General features: G+C 47.9%; 7 protein-coding genes across 7 annotated transcripts; 4 read left to right on the top strand and 3 right to left on the bottom strand.

The window, feature by feature from the left end:
* Positions 1-683: 683 nt before the first annotated feature.
* On the top strand, positions 684-3,937 carry CNBG4090 (hypothetical protein; the record flags this gene model as incomplete). Its single annotated transcript, XM_769016.1, has 17 exons — positions 684-861; positions 933-976; positions 1,025-1,069; positions 1,206-1,304; positions 1,367-1,503; positions 1,563-1,680; positions 1,734-1,814; positions 1,869-1,940; positions 1,995-2,063; positions 2,116-2,229; positions 2,284-2,523; positions 2,577-2,756; positions 2,816-3,028; positions 3,081-3,111; positions 3,177-3,521; positions 3,573-3,589; positions 3,650-3,937. The coding sequence occupies 17 exons, from the start codon at positions 684-686 to the stop codon at positions 3,935-3,937; spliced, it is 2,271 nt and encodes a 756-aa protein (XP_774109.1).
* Positions 3,938-7,352: 3,415 nt separating this feature from the next.
* On the top strand, positions 7,353-13,227 carry CNBG4080 (hypothetical protein; the record flags this gene model as incomplete). The annotated part of the gene is made up of 9 exons (XM_769015.1): positions 7,353-7,620; positions 7,675-8,254; positions 8,303-8,736; positions 8,789-9,416; positions 9,607-9,930; positions 9,978-10,289; positions 10,341-11,267; positions 11,319-12,022; positions 12,068-13,227. The coding sequence occupies 9 exons, from the start codon at positions 7,353-7,355 to the stop codon at positions 13,225-13,227; spliced, it is 5,337 nt and encodes a 1,778-aa protein (XP_774108.1).
* Positions 13,228-13,431: 204 nt separating this feature from the next.
* Positions 13,432-14,876, bottom strand: CNBG4070 (hypothetical protein; the record flags this gene model as incomplete). Its single annotated transcript, XM_769014.1, has 8 exons — positions 13,432-13,578; positions 13,632-13,697; positions 13,750-13,805; positions 13,855-13,899; positions 13,958-14,123; positions 14,177-14,438; positions 14,497-14,583; positions 14,704-14,876. 8 exons carry the CDS (start codon positions 14,874-14,876, stop codon positions 13,432-13,434), a joined length of 1,002 nt encoding a protein of 333 aa, XP_774107.1.
* Positions 14,877-15,127: 251 nt separating this feature from the next.
* CNBG4060 (hypothetical protein) lies at positions 15,128-16,247 on the top strand (the record flags this gene model as incomplete). Its single annotated transcript, XM_769013.1, has 5 exons — positions 15,128-15,139; positions 15,197-15,712; positions 15,770-15,867; positions 15,928-15,970; positions 16,032-16,247. The coding sequence occupies 5 exons, from the start codon at positions 15,128-15,130 to the stop codon at positions 16,245-16,247; spliced, it is 885 nt and encodes a 294-aa protein (XP_774106.1).
* Positions 16,248-16,301: 54 nt separating this feature from the next.
* Positions 16,302-16,977, bottom strand: CNBG4050 (hypothetical protein; the record flags this gene model as incomplete). The annotated part of the gene is made up of 5 exons (XM_769012.1): positions 16,302-16,419; positions 16,476-16,560; positions 16,630-16,717; positions 16,778-16,820; positions 16,913-16,977. 5 exons carry the CDS (start codon positions 16,975-16,977, stop codon positions 16,302-16,304), a joined length of 399 nt encoding a protein of 132 aa, XP_774105.1.
* Positions 16,978-17,224: 247 nt separating this feature from the next.
* CNBG4040 (hypothetical protein) lies at positions 17,225-18,185 on the top strand (the record flags this gene model as incomplete). Its single annotated transcript, XM_769011.1, has 2 exons — positions 17,225-17,547; positions 17,600-18,185. The coding sequence occupies 2 exons, from the start codon at positions 17,225-17,227 to the stop codon at positions 18,183-18,185; spliced, it is 909 nt and encodes a 302-aa protein (XP_774104.1).
* A 455-nt stretch (positions 18,186-18,640) lies between these two features.
* On the bottom strand, positions 18,641-19,885 carry CNBG4030 (hypothetical protein; the record flags this gene model as incomplete). The annotated part of the gene is made up of 6 exons (XM_769010.1): positions 18,641-18,676; positions 18,732-18,802; positions 18,871-19,006; positions 19,061-19,348; positions 19,408-19,623; positions 19,679-19,885. The coding sequence occupies 6 exons, from the start codon at positions 19,883-19,885 to the stop codon at positions 18,641-18,643; spliced, it is 954 nt and encodes a 317-aa protein (XP_774103.1).
* Between the last annotated feature and the right edge of the window lie 972 nt (positions 19,886-20,857).

Below are 20,857 nucleotides of genomic sequence, written 5' to 3'. Positions count from 1 at the left end.
ATTAACCCGGGACAGGTTGAGCAAAGCTCCAGTAAACTGTAGTTTACTGGAACTGATGCAACATGCAACAGGTCGTATAAATTCTAGTTTACTGGAACGCTTCCTTGGGACATTTGAAAAAAATCGGCGACCCCCACTATGAGGACATGTCCCCGCGTCTCGCCTTGTCCCGGGTCCCTGGTTCCAGAGAACATTTATATGACATCATGCGTATGTCAGGAACACCCGCCGCTATTTTTATTAAAGACGTCAAGGAAATTTCTTCGCTCGGCCAACACTGGTGCAACGACGAGCTCGGAGCTGCTGGCCCGGTGGAGTAGTGTGGTGGCGCAGCCTTTGATACTTGGATCGTCGTCAACTGCCTTCGTCGTTCCTTGTGTCTAGACTGTGGCTGGGCTGAATATCCTCTCTTTTGAGCCTTGCTCCAGATCCGGTACGTAACTTCCCGCCCGGGATAGTTTAAATAATCTGTACGATTGAACCGGAATGTTCGTCATTCATCAACAAATATTATGGCCAAATGTCAGATGACTCGACTAATATGCTAGGTTACACACTCTCTGGCCAAGCATGACGGGATCCCATGGGAATCTTTCATGAATGTTGTACTTGTACTTATCCTCCGTTAGCCCAGAATCCATTCCATCTCCTTTCACTTCCCCCTGTCTGACTTTCCGCCAGCCATGTCTCGCCTTTTATCTTGGGCGGCTCTTTCCCTTTTGAGCCTGACCGCAGCTCAGAACATCACCCAGACCACTTCATTCTCATTCTCCCCCACCCCTGTAAGCACGAGCGTTCCCTCCCCCACCGCTCCCCTCAACAGTACAGTGCCCGGACAAGGAATTTACCCCCCTGTTCAAGGTGAGTGACCAAGCCTTTTTATCTTTGAATGAGACTCGGAACGGCACAGTGGCTGACTTGATGAACGAAAGCTCTTTGCGCTGGAGGAGCAAATGTACCATTCTGCCCGGGAGTTGTAGGTGCAATATCGGAGTAAAAAGTGGTTCGATCTAATGTGATGCAGCTCCTACAAGACGTCCAGCTTTCTGGTATTTTCTCTGATAGCAAGGTAGGTCGATGACGAACTTCGAGAATGATCTTGAGCGGAAATGGACTGACCAGTAAGACAGACATTTGTAGACAAGGTATTGTTCATCTTGTGATACTGGGAGGTATATCTTGCAGCTGATACCCATTGAACATAGCCAACAGCGAAGACTCTTAACGAAACTTTGTCCGCATGGGAGGCTCTAGGTGACAATGTCACAGTCGGAGATGTGGAAACATTTGTCGAGCAATACTTCGTCCGTGTCTTCCCCTTAATTTGTTATCCGAAGTTGGAATTGATTTATCTCTTTGATGGCAGAAAGGAGAAGGTCTTGAGCTTAGCCAAGTTGAGCTCGAAAACTTTGTTGAAGACCCTGCTATACTTGACAACATTGCCGATCCCGTCTTCAGAGCTTGGGTAAAGATTGTGAATGGATACTGGACTCTCCTCGCCAGGTGAGACACGGCTTCGAAAGGTGCAAAGCGCTAGCTAATGATTGTGATACCTTCATCAGGGAGACCAACCAATCGGCCCTTTGTAATGGAGACTGCGAGTCAAGTTTGATTCCTCTGAACCATACTGTTATCGTTCCTGGCGGGCGATACAGGGAAATATATTATTGGGATTCTTTCGTGAGCGGCGCCTTTCACACATATCGCATGATCTTGGCTCATCTTTTGTATAGTGGGTGCTGGAAGGTCTTCTCAAGTCTGAGCTGTACGACTATGCCTGGGATTTACTACAGAACTTTATGGATCTCATTGATGTCAGTTCTTTTTGTCTGAATGAGTGAAGAGACTGTTGTTGATAATGTCCGCAGATCTATGGGTATCTTCCCAACGGTGGGAGAAAGTACTATCTCAATCGTTCTCAGCCTCCAGTATTTGTCCAGGTATGTCGCAATATATAATACTTTCATTATTATACGGATGCTGATGAAGCGCAGATGATCGATGCTTACATCAAGGCCACTAACAACATCACTCTTCTTGAGCGAGCTCTCCCTGTAGCTTCAGTTCGTATGTCCCTTCGTTGATACGACCGTTCAGCTGACTATAAGACATCAGTCCGAGTTAGAATGGTGGGCAAATAACAGAACCTCAAATTTCACGTCACCCTTCACCAATCAATCCCGCACCATTGCTCAATATTCGGTCACTAACAGCGCTCCTCGACCAGAAGTATGTCCAAAGTCCTGTCCCTTCCAAGCAATCTCTCTCTGATAAGCTACCTAGGGTTATGTTGAGGACTTCGAAACGGTGATGGGAGCTTCCCCAGCCCTCAACGAAACTGAACAAGCCGAGTTGTACTCGGAGCTCGCTACTGGCGCCGAGTCAGGCTGGGACTACTCCGCACGATGGTGCGAGCAACCACTCCTTAACACAACAGATAACAATCCTGCCTTAAGGACCTTGAAAGTCAAGTCAATCATCCCTGTTGATCTACTGAGTCTGATGGCCGGAGACCATGCCCTTGTGAGTTCATCACTGATATAGAGGATGGGATTATGGCGCTGACATAGGTTTAGCTGGCTAATCTGTATGAGCTTTATGCAAACAGTACTGGGGGTGGAGAAGGGACAGGCAATGAGGAAATGTCAAAGAGGGATGGGGAATCTGATGATGCAGTGAGCAAAATTGCATACCATCGTCAGATGGCCCAAGAGTTCAGCGACTCGATCCTCGATCTCTGCTGGGACCCAGAAAAGGTGAGCCTTGGAACCCATTTGGTACCGAAAAAGTGCTTACAGAGGGGACTCGCATGCAGTCATGGTTCTACGACTTTAACGTGACTTCAAACTCTCGCTCCAACATCTTCCACGCGGGTGGCACCTGGCCACTTTGGCAAAACATTACTCCATCCGAAATTATGGGCAACGAAAGTGCGGCTCTTTCTTTAGTTTCAGGATTTAGGTTCCTTTTGGGTCACTACTCAGGGGTCCCAAGTGTGGCTACTCTGCTGTTTACTGGACTGAACTGGGTACGTTCTGAGGATTTTTCGCGCGGAAAGAGGGTTGCTGATTGATGGGCAGGATTTCCCTAACGCCTGGCCGCCCCATGCGTGTAAGTCAAGAGAGATGGCCACTAGCTGTAAAAGACATCCATTAACATCGGAATAAAAACCACAGATACCGCCATCAAAGCTTTTGAGACACTTGGTCGTGTATTGCCCAATGCCACTGTCCTTTCCAACTTGACGATCCCCTTCGATTCAGTGACCGAGAACCAACTCGGTCTCTCAGAATCCGAGCTCCAACCACAACCCCAATCCACCATTGGTAACGTCTCTCTGAACACCGAGACCTCCCAAGACAAGCCCTGGCCTCTTGCTCTCTCAATTGAATTTGCGAACAGGTATTTGGGAGCCGCATTCTGTTCATGGTACTCCACCGGAGGGCAAATTAGCGGATTATTGACACAGTTGCCGTTGAGCGACTTGAATGCTACTGGAACCTATACTTCTGAGCAATCAGGTAAGGGGTTTTCGGAGCTGTGATTCATATCAGCTGACAATAAATTGCCAGGCGTGATGTTCGAAAAGGTGGGCTTACCTTCGCATATAGGGTTATATAGGTTTGGAGCAAAACTAACACGTCGGTAGTTCAATGTTACTGACACAGATGCCGCTGGAGGAGGTGGTGAGTATACAGTCCAAGTCGGATTCGGTTGGACAAACGGAGTAGCCCTTTGGGCCGCTGGCGAGTACGGACAGTACATCCCTGCACCCACATGTCCCCTTATTCCGATCATCGAAGTCAATGGGACGGCTGGTTCCAATACCTCTGATAGCTCGGTATACAAGTCGACGGATAAGGATGGCGGTCCGACAGCGAGTGACACCACTACGTCCAAGAGCTTGTTTGTCGGATACCGAATCCCGAGAGAGTAGGCTCGCCCGCGAAAGGACTCTTATGAATCCAATCCTTTTATAATTTGCTTAATGACATGTGATGTATTTTGAGGTTCGAGGGTGAGATATGAGCATCATTATTGATGATCCTGGTATATATGACAGCATCTTCGTCTCAAACCAAGGGATTCACATGTTGTCTGAGGAAATACAAGTGGTTGAGGTCTAAACTCAAGGGTAGCTTATTGCATTCTATCCCTTAAAACATGACCTTCAGTTTGACTCCAACTCATAAATCCAGATTATAAAAACGTGGTATGTTACCGATGCTATGTTGAACCATAGCTGAGAAAAAAAGGAAAATCCATCTTCTTACAGGACTTTATCAGATAATAAATGATTAGCGCTCTCAGATCCATAGTCAGAAGAACTTAAGGAGGGCTGGATGTAAAGCTAGAAGTCAATGGATTTGCTCGACATCAGATGTTCATCTCACATCCCCTCATGCATCACTCGCTATCTTCATACCACCATGGATTGCGGGACTATTGCCCATGGTTTTCCTTCAGTAGGTGCGAGCTATTAATACCACGATTAATGATGTCAATCGCAGCGTGAACTTCATATTTCGCTAGCATAAGTGTAGTTTTTGAGGTCTTCCTATCTTCCACAGAGCAATGATATGGTCATTATTGGCAACAGACTACTAGAAAGAAGTACCTGAATGCACTGTCAAACGGGTGTGGCCAAGGATATGCCACAGAACAAAGTTCGTCACTGCCGTTAAGAGAAATGAGAATGGGTGCCAAGACTCCTAGGTCTTAGGAGAGTAGGGTGGAGAGCGGCGTTTGTGATCCATTAAGGTAACAAAACCGGACGGTACTATTGAATGGAGGACGGTGTAAGCTCCGAGAGGGGACGAGTCTGTTATTACCAAGTAATATGGCCCATTTTTGTGTTCGATTGATTGTCCCATATTGTGTTGTTGCTGAGTGCTACTTGGACCTTGCAACATAGTTGCTTCGTTATTATCTGCTGTTATCAGAGATTCAGAATTGTCAGTTGCTGGTTGCTTGTTGCTGGTGTGACCTTTTTCCACCCTTGTTCGCTCCTTTTTCCAAGGTTCATCACTTACCCTTCAACTCTGCATTTACTCTTGATTGCTGCGGTAGTATGGGACCGGATGGTTCAGGTGTCTTCACCTCTTCCACCATGCCTGGCTTGATGGCTAAAATCATGTCTGGAACATTGAGAAGTCCGGCGCCAGAGCTGAAAGAACCCCTCGTGGCCTTCGGCCTCCGAGCTCCAATTATTGCCAATGATCTGTCGCCCAAAAACAAAAAGCAAATGATCAAGAGAGCAACTTACAGGTTACACGAAGGAGGTTAAAGTTGCGGCTCATTTTTCCAAACTTCAGGCACTGAGACGTTGGCAATCTCGCCTAGCTCACAGGCAACAGCGAAATAGCGTGTTGATTTCCAAATCAAAGGCGTGTGATGTCCATGCGTGCCATCAAGGTGGGGGACGGAAGAGGATATTACACTCTCATGTCTCATGATGCGGGTGACGAAACACTGATGGAGACACCGTTGAAAAGACAAGCCGACGGAAAAAGCAAGAATCATGAATCCTAAGGATTTGAATGACTATAATTATGGACTATAGTATGAAGAATGGGTGAAGACGACATTAGCGAACGAACGACGGGCGAAACATACATGCGTAGGAGCCTGAGAACACGGAGAAACGAAGAGGTGGTGATGGACTTCCGATCCCAACGCGAAATTGCCGTGAGGAACGAGGAACACAAAGACGCGTGAAATAGACAGGAACCAGGAACCAAAAACGGGAAGTCAAGGATGATATCTTCTCCGTTCCTCCGACGATCATCATTCTCCGCATTCCTTTTTTTTCTCTGCCTCCGTCTCCACGCCGTGCACGCCGGTGCGCGTATCCGCGTTTTCATTATCCTTTGCTTTTTGGTTATCTTACCTTTATTATACAGTACATAGTGCACGAGACATACCTGAGCCTCAATAAAGCTGGTAGAGACTATTTTCAGATTTTAAAGGAGGAGTTGTTGTTACTACTTCTTCCCATGGTCTCTTCCGCGCGTCCTTGATGATGTCCGCAGAACAGGGACATCCGGCATGGCATGCAGGCAGACGGTAGAAATAAATAAGCTCATTTTGGATCATACCAAGTCCCACAGACGAAGATAATAAAGTTAATAGGGAAAGATGCTTGATATTCGTTTGATGGACCATAATACTACTATAAGTGATTATTAGTATCACCGGCCCGGCAAGCAAGTGCGAAATAATAACGTACCTAGGTAGTCAAGTAGGTGTCCTATGCCCTTCTTTCCCTTTTTCTCCTTATTTTTCTATGCTGTAGTGACTGTACAATAATAGAAGTCATTTTCCATATTGCTGCTGTTCGTGTTGTTCCTACTGACATGCAACGTCACTCCTTTATCGTTGATCATGATCGTTGATCCAATTTCACATTACGTTTGCGTTCGCTCTACGTTACAAGCCATCTCGAACGCACACTAACACGGCGTTGCATTACAAGTGCTAGGTAATACTCACATCATTATCGCCAAAAGTGGAATAACACGCTTTCAATATCAAGTCACAACCCAATCAAGTCCGCCTTTCAACCTTCAATTGAGCCATGCCTTCTGCCACCGCATCAACTTCATTCGGAGTTCGGACACTTCAGGCCTCAGGGAAATGAACGGGGGGTGGATTCCGGCTGAGGTAAGGAGGAGGTTCGGCAGTTTCAGGGTTCAAAGAATCGCGGATTATATGAGATGCCACTGCAGAGAAGAAGAGGCGTTCAGCGACGCGCCGGTCCCTGAAAAGTTATTATCTCGCCCTGGATCCCTCAACCTTTTTGGCCATTCCAGACGCGAAATCGGAGTGAAAGACGCATTCTCACAAAGAAGCCACATCTTTCAAACTTTTCCATTGGGACAAACCTGCAGAAGCCCAATCGACGGCGAACATATACCGTCTAGCATGCACCGGGAGGTTAGGAGGAGGATTCACGTTAATTTTTTCCCAAATTTTAGTGGTCATGCACCTATCTTTTTCTATCACCTTTCTTGTTCCCTCCGTCTCGACGAGACTGTCTCCTTCTTCTTAACAGCACTGTTGATCGCATTCAAGTCGTGCTGGTTCACGCTTCCAAACAATCGTTGATTATCGCAAAGGTCGCTGGCCGTTCTTTGAGACCGCAAGACTACTGGGTTTTGCTCATCTAGACGATTTCACTGTTTAATCGCCCTATCGCTTTATTTGCAGTCTTCCTGGCCCAGATTCGACCACTTCAGTCGCCACTAAACTAGCCACCTTCCTTGTTCTTGAACCGCCCGTGAGTGGAGACTGATAGCCAGCCGCGAATGAGCGCTAATAATGTTCACAGTGTCAGCGTAGTTAGAGCAAAAATGCTGACACATTTATTCTACGTCGTCGTTGTTTCGGTGTTGTCTCTGGTCTCACAAGCCCAAGATGACGGCTGGCATCTGGATTACACTTACACTTTGGTCAATGAAGAGCTTGACCCCATTATCAGCCCTAACCAGCAATCTTCGCATATGCACAAGATCATTGGTGGTTCAAGGATGGCCGCATACTACAATTTTGACGATTATTCAGCCGCAAAATGTTCTTCTCTACGTATTCAGGCGGATAAGTCCAACTACTGGATGCCTCGTAAGTAGACACGACGATCATGGCGTGTCACCCTGACTTTTTTTCTCTTTCCAGAGCTCTATTTTGTCGACAATAGCACCAACAAATTCGTCCCTATCCCTGCCAAAATTCGATTCTACTACTTCCTTGGTCGTAGTTCAACTGCTGAACCCGTCATCTCTTTCCCGAAGGGTCTCCGAATGCTTGCGGGAGACCCCTTCAACAAGGCTCCCACGGATGTCGCCTCCTTTACTTGTCACATAAATGAGGGTTTCATTGATTCCCTCGCCGCTGATAATTTCAACTTCGACAGAGATTGTCCTTATGGCATGAAGACGGAGCTCTTCTTTCCCCCTTGCTGGGATGGCTACAATCTATACAAGTCCGATGGCTCCCATATGGCGTATCCTAGCCAAAATGCTCGAGATGGAAGGTGCCCTTGGACTCATCCTATTCGACTTCCAGCCATCCAGCTCGAGTACACTTGGCGAACCAGCTATTACAATCCGGGTACCGTGCTCAACGGACACTTGGCTTGGGCAAATGGTGATACGACAAGTTACGGTATTCATGGTGACTTTGTGAATGGTTGGGATCTGGATGTGCTGAACGCGGCATTGAAAGACCCCAGTTGCGTAGGTATCAACATGTCTATGTAAGCGGTTGTCACATAAATTCTTGAAGCCAACTTACGTTCCTGCAGCCCCATGGATGATTGTCCAACATTGTTTGCCCAATTCGACGATGCTGCTGCTTCTACCTGTGTTCCCGAGAGAGGAGTCCTTACCGAAACTTTTGGTAACACTGATCTCGTTCCCATCGACCGTCTCCCTGGTTGCAACCCTCTGTGGTCTGATGGTGACAAGCCAACTTGTGACCCTCCTATTGCCGGGCTCGATGTTTCGGCTTTCACAGGTACTGATGGCCTGTATATCGCGGATGTTGAGGATCAAAAGAATTTCATCTGGCCTACTGAGCCTGGATGGACCAATATTGCCTGTCTTCATGATGTGTCCTCCCTTTCTGGAGGCACTTCATATGCCGATCAGTCGATAACAGTCGAGAGCTGCACTTCTTCCTGTTTGAAGTCGGGTTACAATTTTGCGGGAACTGGACAAGTTGGGACGTACTGGACATGTGAGTGCCAGTTACTGTAAATCTCCCACCGACACTGACCGCCCTTCATTAGGTGTTTGCGGCACTAGCATCAGTTCCAATGCTTATGTTGAGCCTGGAATGTGCACTTCCGCCTGTCCTGGCAATTCGAGTGAAGCCTGTGGGGGGTCTTACAGGTTTAACATCTGGTATGCCCCGAACGGGACAATAAGTAACTGGGGGACATCTCGAGATGACGGCTCAGAATATTTAGGCTGCTATGACGACCCGACTACTGCTTCTGATGGTCTCTTGGGACAAGCAACTTACAGCTTTCAATCCGCTTCCATGACAACGGAAGTCTGCATCGAAGCTTGTGCTCAGGCCGGCAATAGGTGGGCAGCTACCCTGTTGGGGAGGAACTGTTACTGTGGTGATGAGTTCTACTACGGCAAGGGAACATTCATGCCCGACTCTTACTGTACTGTATCCTGTACTGGAAACTCTTCTGAGATATGCGGTGACTATTACAAGTCTTCAGTGTACAATATCACAGGTGTCCAAGCTGCCAAGGCCTCCGACAGCCACCTAGCTGGTTACCAGGGCTGTTACGAAGATAAAAGTGGTCATCTGGCCTTGACAAACAATTCTTGGACGTCTACGTCCTTGACCCCTCTAACATGTATCAATGGCTGTTCTGAGCTTGGTTACTCCTATGCTGCGTAAGTGGCATATAGTGCTCGTTTTTATCTCAGCATTTTGTGTCGCTGACATTGCGCGTCTGCTTCCGTTTCATATTTGTTTCCGTCCGCGCCTTGTTCAAAATCCCGACTACACGACACGCACAACGCATTAACAATTACGTTCTTGTTCCCTGGCCATTACTGTGACTTGCATCAAATGTACGAACAGTGTGGAAGGGGGTAACACATGCTATTGCGGCTCTAAAGTTTCCTCTACAGTCACGGTACTCCCTGCTAGCCAGTGTCAGACAGCATGCACCGGCAACTCATCCGATAGTTGCGGTGGCATCCAAGCTTTGGATTTATATACCATGGCCGCTGCCACGGACACCCCTGCCACTATTAGGGCGTCTCATCCTGCTGGATACCTCGGATGCTACAAGGATGCTGGAAGCAACATGGCCTTCAGCAATTACTACACATACCACATCGCTTCAATGACTGTTGAGACTTGTAAAGCAGCTTGTGTGGAACTCGGATATCTTTATGCTGGGTATGTTCATCTATTCAAGAGTGAAAAATCATCTGACAGATGTACAGCGTGACTAACGGTTATTACTGTCAATGTGGTGACAATTACCCTGAAACTACCCAAATGGTCGGCGACCTTTACTGTACTACGCCTTGTTATGGAAACGCTTCAGAAACATGTGGCGCTGGTGGCTATCTAGAAGGGTACGACCTGAGCGACATGACAGCTGCTCCTGAGATGTCTGGAACATCAATGAACTCCTACATTGGATGTTATGATAATTCCAATCGAGGCCTCACCAATTATTCGTATGTGGACGGTGCGATGACTGTTGAGGCCTGTCGAACCACTTGCTCTGAGTTTGGATATAGTCTTGCTGGGTTAGTTTCTACCGTCCTATACAAGATGCTTATAAACTGACAATCAATTAGTGTCTATTATGGCAGCTACTGTGGCTGTGGTGACGCTTGGACCGGAGCCACTCAAAAATACCCTTCCAGTGCTTGCCAGTACTACGCTTGCAAGGGCAATTCATCCGAATGGTGTGGTGGTACCACTCAGCTGGCTATGTATAATGCGTCCGACGTCGTTGTGACCTACGACAAGCCTTCAGGTTGGCTCTCATGCTGGAGCGATTCCGCAGCTTCTCGATCTCTTACCGGATACTTTTACTCTGCCAACCCCATGTCTGCTCATGCGTGTCGAACTGCTTGCAATCAACAAGGTTACACATATGCGGCTACGGAGGCGGGGAATCAATGTCTTTGTGGTAACACTCTGGGAGGCGAGAAGGCTCCTACTTCTTACTGCAAGACTGTCTGCTCTGGGAATGCCAATGAGACGTGCGGTGGTTCCAATTACATGGATCTGTACAACGCGACGGGCGCAACGGCCTCCAATGGTATCGCAGGCTACCTCGGTTGTTTCACTGACAACTATAGTCTCAATACAGCTTCTTACGTCAGTGATTACATGGACGTTGACATTTGCAGCCGATGGTGCTATGCCAGAGGCGCCGCTTATGCTGGCGTTAGAGTTAGCAGTGGCTCTAACATGCAATGTAAATGTGGTACGTCTTCACCTAGCCTTGTGACCACTCTTTCTGCATGTGCCACCCCTTGTACAGCGGATTCCAGTCAGCCTTGTGGCTCAACTACGGCGATTGGTGTTTATCAACTATCCCAGACATCCATTACTTCTGGTGAATTCCCGATCTCCAGCAACTCGTCAGGGTATGTGGGCTGCTACCGCGATGGCAGCACACGTATGCTTCCCTCTTACTCATTCTCGTTGAGCACCATGTCCAATCCTCTATGTATCTCCAACTGCAAGGCCTTAGGCTATGACTTGGCTGGAACGTAAGTCTTCCTTCACTTCCAGTGGATCATGCCTGATATTCTGAACCACAGAGAGTATGCGGAGCAATGTTGGTGCGCTAACGCTTTGAATGCAACCTCCGGAGGCTATAAAGTGCAGGAAAGTGACTGCTCGACCACTTGTTCTGGTGGTGCGGGCATTTGCGGCGCTAGCGGAACACTGTCTGTATGGTCTACTGTCAACGCTTCATCCGACTCCGTGGCTGTCGAAGGCTACAAAGGTTGTTACTCTGTGGGCGACTTTGTTTCCTCAACCCCGCTGACCTACTGGGGCGATTATATGACGACCGACCTTTGTCGACGTACATGTCGATCTGCCGGTTATGCAATTGCTGGTCTCACCAACGCCAACATCTGCGTATGTGGTGACAGTGCCAACTATGGAGCGCAGGCTGCCCCCGCAACATGTGATGCCCCTTGTAAGGGCAACACCACTCAGACATGCGGTGCCAAATATTCCAAGGCCCTTACTATTTTTGACACGACCGGTGCTGGCGCCCAAGTCCCGTCGGGCTTTGCTGCTAATTACGTTGGCTGCGTCTCAGATGGATCCCCCCTCAAGCTGTCGGCATATTCTTTTAAAAACGGTGGTATGACGAATGATATGGCATTCAAAATCTGTTCTGCAGCCAGTTATCCCGCGTACGGTACCGAGAATGGTAATGAAGGACATTGTGGGACGAGCAAGCTTTCAGTCGCCCTTCTTCCGGACAGCTACTGCTCAACAGCTTGTGCAGGTAAGTATGATGATGAATCCCAAGCTGGCGCTGACATTTGAGCAGGTTTAGCGACCACCTGGTGCGGCGGAGGCGGTAGATTGTCCTACTTCTACCTCGACGCCACGACGAACGATACATGGAGTACCACCCTTGCCTCATCGACTTCGGCAGTCGCCAACTCCACCTCATCGGCCTTTATTAACGCTACTGCCATTTTATCTACACGTACGACTTCCAATACAGCGACAGCTACCGCCATTGTTACCTCTCCAATGCCACACACGAATGTCACCCCTAGCAGTACTAGTAGAAACTCAAGTATTTCGGCAACTGCCAGTGTATCACCATTCAGCGCGTCTGGCAGCACATCCGTGACGAGCTTGCTGTCCGGAACTGTGTCATCTTCCAGTGCTTCCACCGACATCAGTCCTGCTGTTCCTTTAACGTCTACTGCTTCTATCAGCAATATCGCTTCCTTTATAGCCAGTCAAGCTGACGCCTACAGTACAAGCACAGAGACTATATTGTCAGCTTCCTCCACTGAGGCCGGTCCCAGTGGAGAGATATTAGTCCCGTCAAGCACCAGTTCATCCCTTTCCAGTTCATTTACTGCTAGCGCCCCTGCGACATCGCTTCCCATTTCATCTGAGGCATACCCCTCTTCCCTTTATTCGATGAACTCTTCTACCGCTTCTGCCTCAATATCAATCGTCACTTCCGTTATCACCATGTATATCAGCACAAGTGCATCATCCAACACTCTAGGCAGTTCAACCTCCACTTCTGCTGCTGCTGTTCAGACGTCCAGCGTCAGTTTGGGATGTTATTCTGGCTCTTCATCATCATTTTCTAATGCCAAGATGACCAGTCACGACGATCTTACTGCTAGCATGTGCCAGATCTGGTGTAACGCCAATTACTATATTTATGCTGGTCTCACAAACGGCACCACATGTGGATGCTCCAATGAGCTTGATGGTATGCCGAGCACTAGCGATGATGCATGTACAACTGTCTGTTCTGGAGACGCTTCGCAGGCGTGCGGAGGCGACGGCAGCGTATACTCTGTGTACACGGCTGTGGCAGCTAGTCAACAAAGGAGAAGGTCTGAAGTTGAGCAGCCTGCTGCACGGGGCGAAACTAATAAAGAGGAGAAAATGATCTTCCATGGTCGTCGAGTGAATAGACGCACAACCGCTAGCTGGGCGGCAGGATTGCTTTAGAACAGACCTTTTAGTTTGTTGTCTCTATCCATTTTCCTCCTTATTTGATTTTTGTGACCGTTACAAAGGATGTACATAGCCTTTATATTTTTTACGTACACTTTTGTTTAGTATCTATAGTCTTTATATGATTTCAATGACATTCATGAGCTTTTGTAGCAGTAGTGAATGAAGGTTCATGCAACTTATTTTGACTTGTCCAGATTATAATGCTCCTGTTTGAGGCTGCCCTTTACGATCTCTAAGGAAAATCAAAAGTCCCTCGTACACCGTCCATCCAATCGCAGCAGATGCAGCTTTGCGCGATATTCGTAGGGAAGTTCCCGAGAAGAAACCCAGTGGTCCTCGCTCCTGTAAAGTATAACGAGTCGGTGAATGACCAGTATGTAAGCGAGACAACGCACCTGAACGACCCTTGCAATGGCTTTCCGTAATGTGGGATGCTCAGCCGGATTGACCTGCATTCTGGTCTATAATATTCTGAGTGAGCAAATTCTTTCTATGCCTCAGAGAGAGACGCACTTTGATTACATCGGCCGGTGAAGTGATGATTGTGGCAAGGGTGGCAGCCATAATACCTGCAACGTTTGTCAATATGCCGCATAAGTATAATCTAATTTAATTCACCTGAGCACGAATGTAAGGCCGCATTAGGCACCCCTGGTAATCTCCCTGCGTAACGTTGTCAAATTGTCTTTTCAAATAACAAAACCCCGAACTCCACACATACCTGCCAACTCTTTTGATTTCTCGTAGAATACCAGGTACAGTCCCGCATACGGGGCATCACGGACTGCGGTGGCCGTGAATCCTTGATAGAAACCTTTCACCCCTTGGGTGCGGTACAAGGAGGAGAGGGCACCGAGAATAGAGTGGTAATTAGAATATCGGTTACTCTACATACAGTATTAGTGATAGCCTGATGAGTGATTAAAAGCTAAGGATATACCTCAAAGCGAGCTTTGATGACTGTAATAGGGCTCAAGACGAAGCCCACCGATGTCCTGCCCACGGCTCCGGCCAACAGGTTTCCGCCAGAAGAAAGCTTCACGATCGCCGATCTGGAGCCTGCCTCCCTCTTCACTTGCCCAGATGGCGTTAATATTTTATTTCCAGACACTGGCACCGTTATGGAGAAATATGGGACTGCTGAGAGCCGATTTCGGATAGCTGAGAGGGAATAAAAATATACAGCTACTCCCGGGACATTCCTGCAGTCCAAGTTCAGCGATTGACGGAAGAGACGGTCGATGAATGATCCTCACGCACCTGACTAACGTCGGAATGGTACCTCTCCATAGTCCCGATATTCCATCATCTTTGATGACCTGCTTGACAACTCCTCTTAATTTTTGCCTATTCAACGCGCAAGTCTCGGTGATCAGCAAAATATACCTATGTTGGCAAAATCCCTCCATTTTTCAAACACTAAGGTTGTGACACTGGCCACGAGAGGCGAGAAGCAGATGGATTCACCTCTTGGAGCCTATACCTTCTTGGCTTTGCTGTAATCTTGTCTTGAGAAGATCGAGGGGCTGTAAGACTACAGCCGAAGAGAGACCTGATAACGCGCCTGAAAGAAGATGATGTGAGGCTTGAAGATTGACCTTGCTGCTTGCGACAGGTGGGGAGGCAGAAGGAGAGGTCATCTGGGACAAGCTCTAAGGGTCGCGGGTTAGGTTGAGAAGAGAAAAGAAAGAAAATCTGTGAATCGGAAAGAGAAGTGACGAGAAATGGACATCGACCATCGAAATGGTCGGAAATCGAACTGAGGTCAGTAGCCGGTCAAACGATAGATAGACAAATCCATGACCCCATGCTCCGCAATTTGTTTTGCCCCTCTATGTTGATGTCGTGCCCTTCGTGCATCCCAGTGTCAATTTCCTCTAGATCACCAGACATGGCCTTCCCAGTATGTACACCTCTATATGGCTGGAAAGAGCTGCATAAAGATTAAAATATTACTTAGGACAGCGCAGACAGCGTTCACTCTCTTCTTGCACTCCTTCGATCTACTCAAGACGACCCTTCCGAATCTCAGTCTCAAGCGTTTACATCTACCTCAGCATCCAGGCCTGGTCCTAACAGTATCACCCAGAATTTATCTTCGCGTCCTATACCCTCCGGCGCACAGCTTGCGGACCTCCTCACTTCACTCAATGCTCGACCACCGCCACGACAGCCGAAGATAGACTCCCCGGGGAGGCGAGAGTTGATAGAGCCATTTGGGCCTGTGGGATTGGCCGGACTATCAAGGTCTCCATCTGGCCGACAAGAAGATGGACAGAGAGCTTATGAACGGGACTATGGGCGAGAAGTGGAAGAACATTATTCAGGGTCAAGAGAAACTGAATGGCAGCCGCAGAAGCCACAGCCTAAAGAGAGAATACGGGAGCCGGGATACGGGGACATGACCTTCATGAGAGCACTCCCTATAATTACAGAGTTGTTGGACGATCATAACTTCAAAGCAGAACTGAGGAAGGTGGGTAAAGCTTGTGCGCCAAGATCGAAGACTAAAGTTGCCGCCCGACGCCTGTAGATGAAGCAAGACCAAGATGCTTTGGAAAGGAGACTGTGGGCCAAAGGTGAGAAAGTCAAAGCAGATCACGAGAGAACAGTCAAAGCAGAGAAGGACATGTGAGTCGTACAACAGTCGTCAACTGCTTGAAAGCTACTCGCTGATGTGAAGGCAACTAGCGCGAAGATTGCCAGGCAATCTATAACCTCAGAGAAAGTCAGAGTGAGTATTATTATGGCTCTTATCCTCATCATTCCGAATTTTGAGACTGACTCTGAGTCAGCAATGGAACAAGACTCTTGCAAATAACCTCGACGCATTCTACCGCCAACAGTGTCTCCCGGCAATTGACGGTCTTGCCGTTCGCCAGCGCCAACGTTTAAAAGATTTAGGCGTCCCAGGTCTAGGAGAGGACGGAGGCAGCGGGGTGAGTGACGAAAAAGTGCGACAGAGGATAAAAAGAATACTTGAAGTGCTTGAAGCTGGACTGGAAGAATGATGATATGTAGTATGTAGATGTCATAGCATGTCGTAAGGTCATTATGTTGTATGTTTATAGAACGTTAAAGTAGATACCAGGGGTGTTTAGTTCTGAATGTAACGTCAGTAAGTGCCCTGTGAAGTCTGCTTGACTCACTTCTCGCCATTGATGTCCACACTCGCAGCATTTACTGTCAAGAAAGATTAGCAAAAGGTTCTAGCTGAGGCACTTTTCAAGCCAACCCACTAGAAGGTGGTCATAGGCTCATCCGCCGAACGAATCTGCATTTGCCTGAAGTATGCCCGTCTGTGATCACATTTAGGACAGGCAGCTAGTTAAATTGTTAGTCCAAAGACGTAGTTAAATTGTCCTAAATCATATCGTTTGTTTGTGGACTCACTATCTGTCTTATCCACATTTGCCCACGCTTCTTTGCCTCCTAAGACGTCGTCCACTTCCTTGCGCTTGAGATGCGTTCTCATTGATATCTGGTTATGTAAGTTAGCCGGAAGTCCGTATCCCATCATGATCCCTTGGAGATTACATACTTGACGTTCGATGATGAACTGGTATGGGCAAGTGGGACAGACCCTATGCTACAGCTTTCAGTACAGATCTATAACGAAGCCAGGCGGCAAACACGGCTCTTGCAGCCTTAACAGCAGCAGTAGACGCACCAGCACTTGTCTGTACTATCTTCACGATCTCCGATTGTGAGACTGTTGGCGCAGTAAGGGCAGAAGAGCATTGTGTGGTGAATTTAACGAGGATTGCCTTAAAAGATGAATGAAAAACAAGAGGATAACAAAAAGTCGGCAAACCAGGCACCGCTCGAAAACATCATCTTGTCTCTTGCATCTCTATCCATGTCCTCGTTCTTAACACTTCTAACCACAATACCAACCACATCAGCCTGTATCGACGCCTATATTTCCAAAATAGAGGATCCCAAAAGCTTAATCAAGTGCACTACATATCCGACGTCCGTCTTCAACATGTCAACTCTCAACTTACGCCCCGTTTCCTCCTCCGCCTCCCTCATTTCAAAACCTATACCGAGCCCATCGCTCCTTAAACCATGGGACTTCTCCTACAATTCATCTCCAGATAGGAAGGACAGAAATTTACTAATAATGTTCCATGGCCTTGGTAGGTGCAAAGTATCTCGCGAGCATTATCGTGACTCCCAGAAATATATGCTCAATAATTCGAAGTTGATCGTAAGACTTTTAGGGGATAACAAAGCGTCATTTTTCAATCTGGCCAAGCAGCTCAATCTTCCTTCAACAGCAGTTCTCTCCTTAACAGCCCTTGATCCGTAAGCCAGATGACCTGCATGTTTCCTGTCATCACTGACGTTCTTCAATCAGCATCCCTCTCATGGACCATCCCTCTTTCTCATGGTATCAAGCATTTGATCCCTATTTCAATCCCCTCCCGATCTCTTCACAAAATCCAACTGCCCCGTTGTCCAAACTCCGCAAATTACTGGAGACTTTAATATCGCCCCATCTCGGTTGGAGGCTGGAAGACATCCATCTCTTCGGCTGGGGTCAGGGTGGTACTGTAGCCCTTGAATTAGGGATTGATATCGGCAAGACACCTCTGAAAACCAACGACGAAAAGGACAACGGTAAAAGATTAGGGAGCATCATATCTATCTGCGCACCTCTCCTTACCCACCCGGCATCCCCACTCAACGTTTCCACCCCGGTCCTATACTTTACACGTCAATCACCACAATCTGCTGTACAACAAAAAACCGTTAGCGGGATCAGGCGTGGGTATAGGGAAGTTGAAGTAGTGCAGGGTGGAGGGGTAGGCGGCGGGAAGGGAGAAGACATGCCGAGGGGAAAGGAAGAATGGTATGGGCTGATGAAGTTTTGGGGACAAGTATTGGGCAAGGCAGATGAGGGATGGAAGGGGGAAGGAGATGTTTACGAGGTGATACAATGATTGCTGCATCAATATATGTGCATTCGATGTCACCAACTTTAGGTCTCGACTGAGCACGAAGGATCTCACCCACCAATCTTACGGGCAGTATAACAAGAGAAGCGGCGATTGGGTGTGGACGGAGGCATTTCGATAATGCCCACAGTGACATGCTTTAAATACTTCATAATCTGTTCAGATCATTATCAACTCTGAGAAGCTTGATTCTAATCTATTGCAGAGTACGGTCGCATCCCTCACAAAGGAGCAAAGCCATCGGCCTCCCACTTGCTGAGCATATGAGCTTTCAGTTCTTCGGGATTGCTATTCTGAAAGTCGACAGCAATGAAATCGGGTCCTGTGGTGTACTCGAGAGGCATCAGAAACGACCTGGCCACCCTTGACAGGAGAGCCGTTACCGGGACCCATGTATGGCACTAAGGGGAATCCACGGACGTCCTTGAAGAAAGTCTCATTCAGGTTTGGTCGACAACGAGTGGAGAAGGCCCAGACTGTAGATTGAGAGCGTAAGTTCTCTGCGACGCTTGAGTCTGTAATACCACTTACGAATGTCCTTGCCGTCATAGATGTCAATGTCATCTCCCACAAGAACAAGACGATGGATGGTGTAGCCCATTCTGTGGTGAACACGACGTCACCGACCTTCTTTCTCAATTCCTCGGAAGTGGTCTTCATCTCCCTCAACCCCTCCTAGTTGTCGAACTGAAGGGCAACCCAAGTGACTTGAGTTTCGAAGGGGGAAAAGGCATCCTTGACCGAAGACCAGCATCTTGACAAAATTTGCCAATCTCAGCAGCGGCAAAGGTACCAATCATGGTATGCTTAAAGGGTCAACCGATTAGCCCGTTTACATAGGGGATCATAAGGGAACTCACTGTTTCATCGGTCAAACGACGGCAAGCAGACATGGGCAGGATAGCATCGTCTCGGTGAGTGATGCAGTTAGCCTTGTAAACTGGCCAATTGTGGGTATCGCAGGGAAGATGTAGCCGTGCATTCTCCTCCCAATGGAATTTCTGGGGCTGTTTCGGTAATGGAAAGGGACCCTTCAAAGACAATTTTGGAAGTAAAGGGAACGAAAAGATTGTTGGTCTCGCACTTGATGACTGGAATCGACGCCCCACTGAAGGCGCCGATATATCCGGCCTCGGATACCTCGTCAGCTAAAAATGAGGTGAGTATCAGTGGATCCAAGGACACCTGTTATGAAAAAGATCCTTACGAATTGGCATGGAAGAAGCCATAATAGGAGGCCCGTGGAACACCAAAACATAAAGCCCAAGGACAGTTCTTCCCTTCTTTCTTCCAAAGCTGGTGAATCCGCCAGATGTATTGAGGTCAACGACAAGACCGACGTGGTGCATGTCGTTTTTAACCATCGCTCTGGCGATGGATCAATTTTTCCACTTGCCATCGGGAGACTGGACCACATGCATGCCTAAAACATTGTTGTCAGTCAAGAAGAACGAGCTTCGAAAGCTATTAGAACCGACCGTGTCGCCGTCGTCTTTGTGGATGAAAAGGCTGTGAAGTGACTCGATGTGAACATCTTCCCCGCCGAGGATGTTTTGTTTACACGGACCATCCTGAACCACAGTAGGTTCGATAGGTTCCAGTTTTTCCGGCAGAGAGCACCTTATCGAGAATCTCCTCCGTACCAGCAGTGGGATCAAGCCCGACATGGCGCTCGAGACGGCCATAGCGAGTGGCCTTGTCCTTTCTCAGAGCAGCAGGGACACCGAGGATACGGAAGAGGCCAATCCTTGGCACCTTTTAGGTTCTCAAACAAGGGCGACATTTTGTGATGATAGGTAGTGATGAGTCGGAGAACGAATCATTGTTGGAGCGTGAGCGAGATTCGCGGTATTTCTCTTATACTATGGACCTGCCAGTCTTTTCTCTTCATTCGGCTGTCGCTCCTCATGATCTCGGCTCCATTCGTCCAACCAGTGAAAGTTCTCCAGCCGAGTTCACAGGCCATCTATCCCTATAGTCATTTCGCTTGTCTTTAAGGCTGCAAAAAAAGACGCAACGACGACATGGGAACCTTAGGGAGCGCGGATTTGAGCCGTGTTCCCCCCAGAGGTCTACTCATATCCAATACCTAGTGTCGTAGGGAAGAACATTACTATCGCTAGTGAAGAGTTGCGGCTGCCAGGAAGGGAACCGGCGGCCGACTGGTTTTTGAACGACGCTGGGGCTCCTTGTCGCGGTTTTCGGTCTTTCCAGTCACGCAGGCTACATCATACGACTATTGTTGTCATATCAATACTGCACGAAGCACCTGGATTCTGAACGGTTAGCGACGATGATTGGTTAGCATGACGCGCAATGAATGAGGAGGGCAAAGACGAAATGCCCTTGTAGAGCGATTTGTGATGGTTAATTACTAATGGGAGTTCGAAGGTCATGCCGCTTCTTCATTGCTGCATTATTGCTATTACTTGTTGAGAATCCGTCCGGATACGTCCACGGTAACAAACAATTTCCCACTCCCAAGAACCAAGGTTACAAGGTATAAGGTATAAAAGCCAGAAGAAACCTGTAAAAAATCTTTTCACCTCATGTCATACTCATTATGAGACCGAGCCCGTCTCCAGGGATATAGACGGGTCGCCCTGTCGCAGTCGCATCTGTACATGTCTTTCCGTAAACGTCGAATAATGGCCAGG

This window comes from Cryptococcus neoformans, chromosome 7 (assembly GCF_000149385.1).
Source record: "Cryptococcus neoformans var. neoformans B-3501A chromosome 7, whole genome shotgun sequence".
NCBI classification, from domain to species: Eukaryota; Fungi; Basidiomycota; class Tremellomycetes; order Tremellales; family Cryptococcaceae; genus Cryptococcus; species Cryptococcus deneoformans.
The sequence above is the reverse complement of the archived record's forward strand: the minus strand, read 5'-3'. Positions and strand labels throughout refer to the sequence as shown.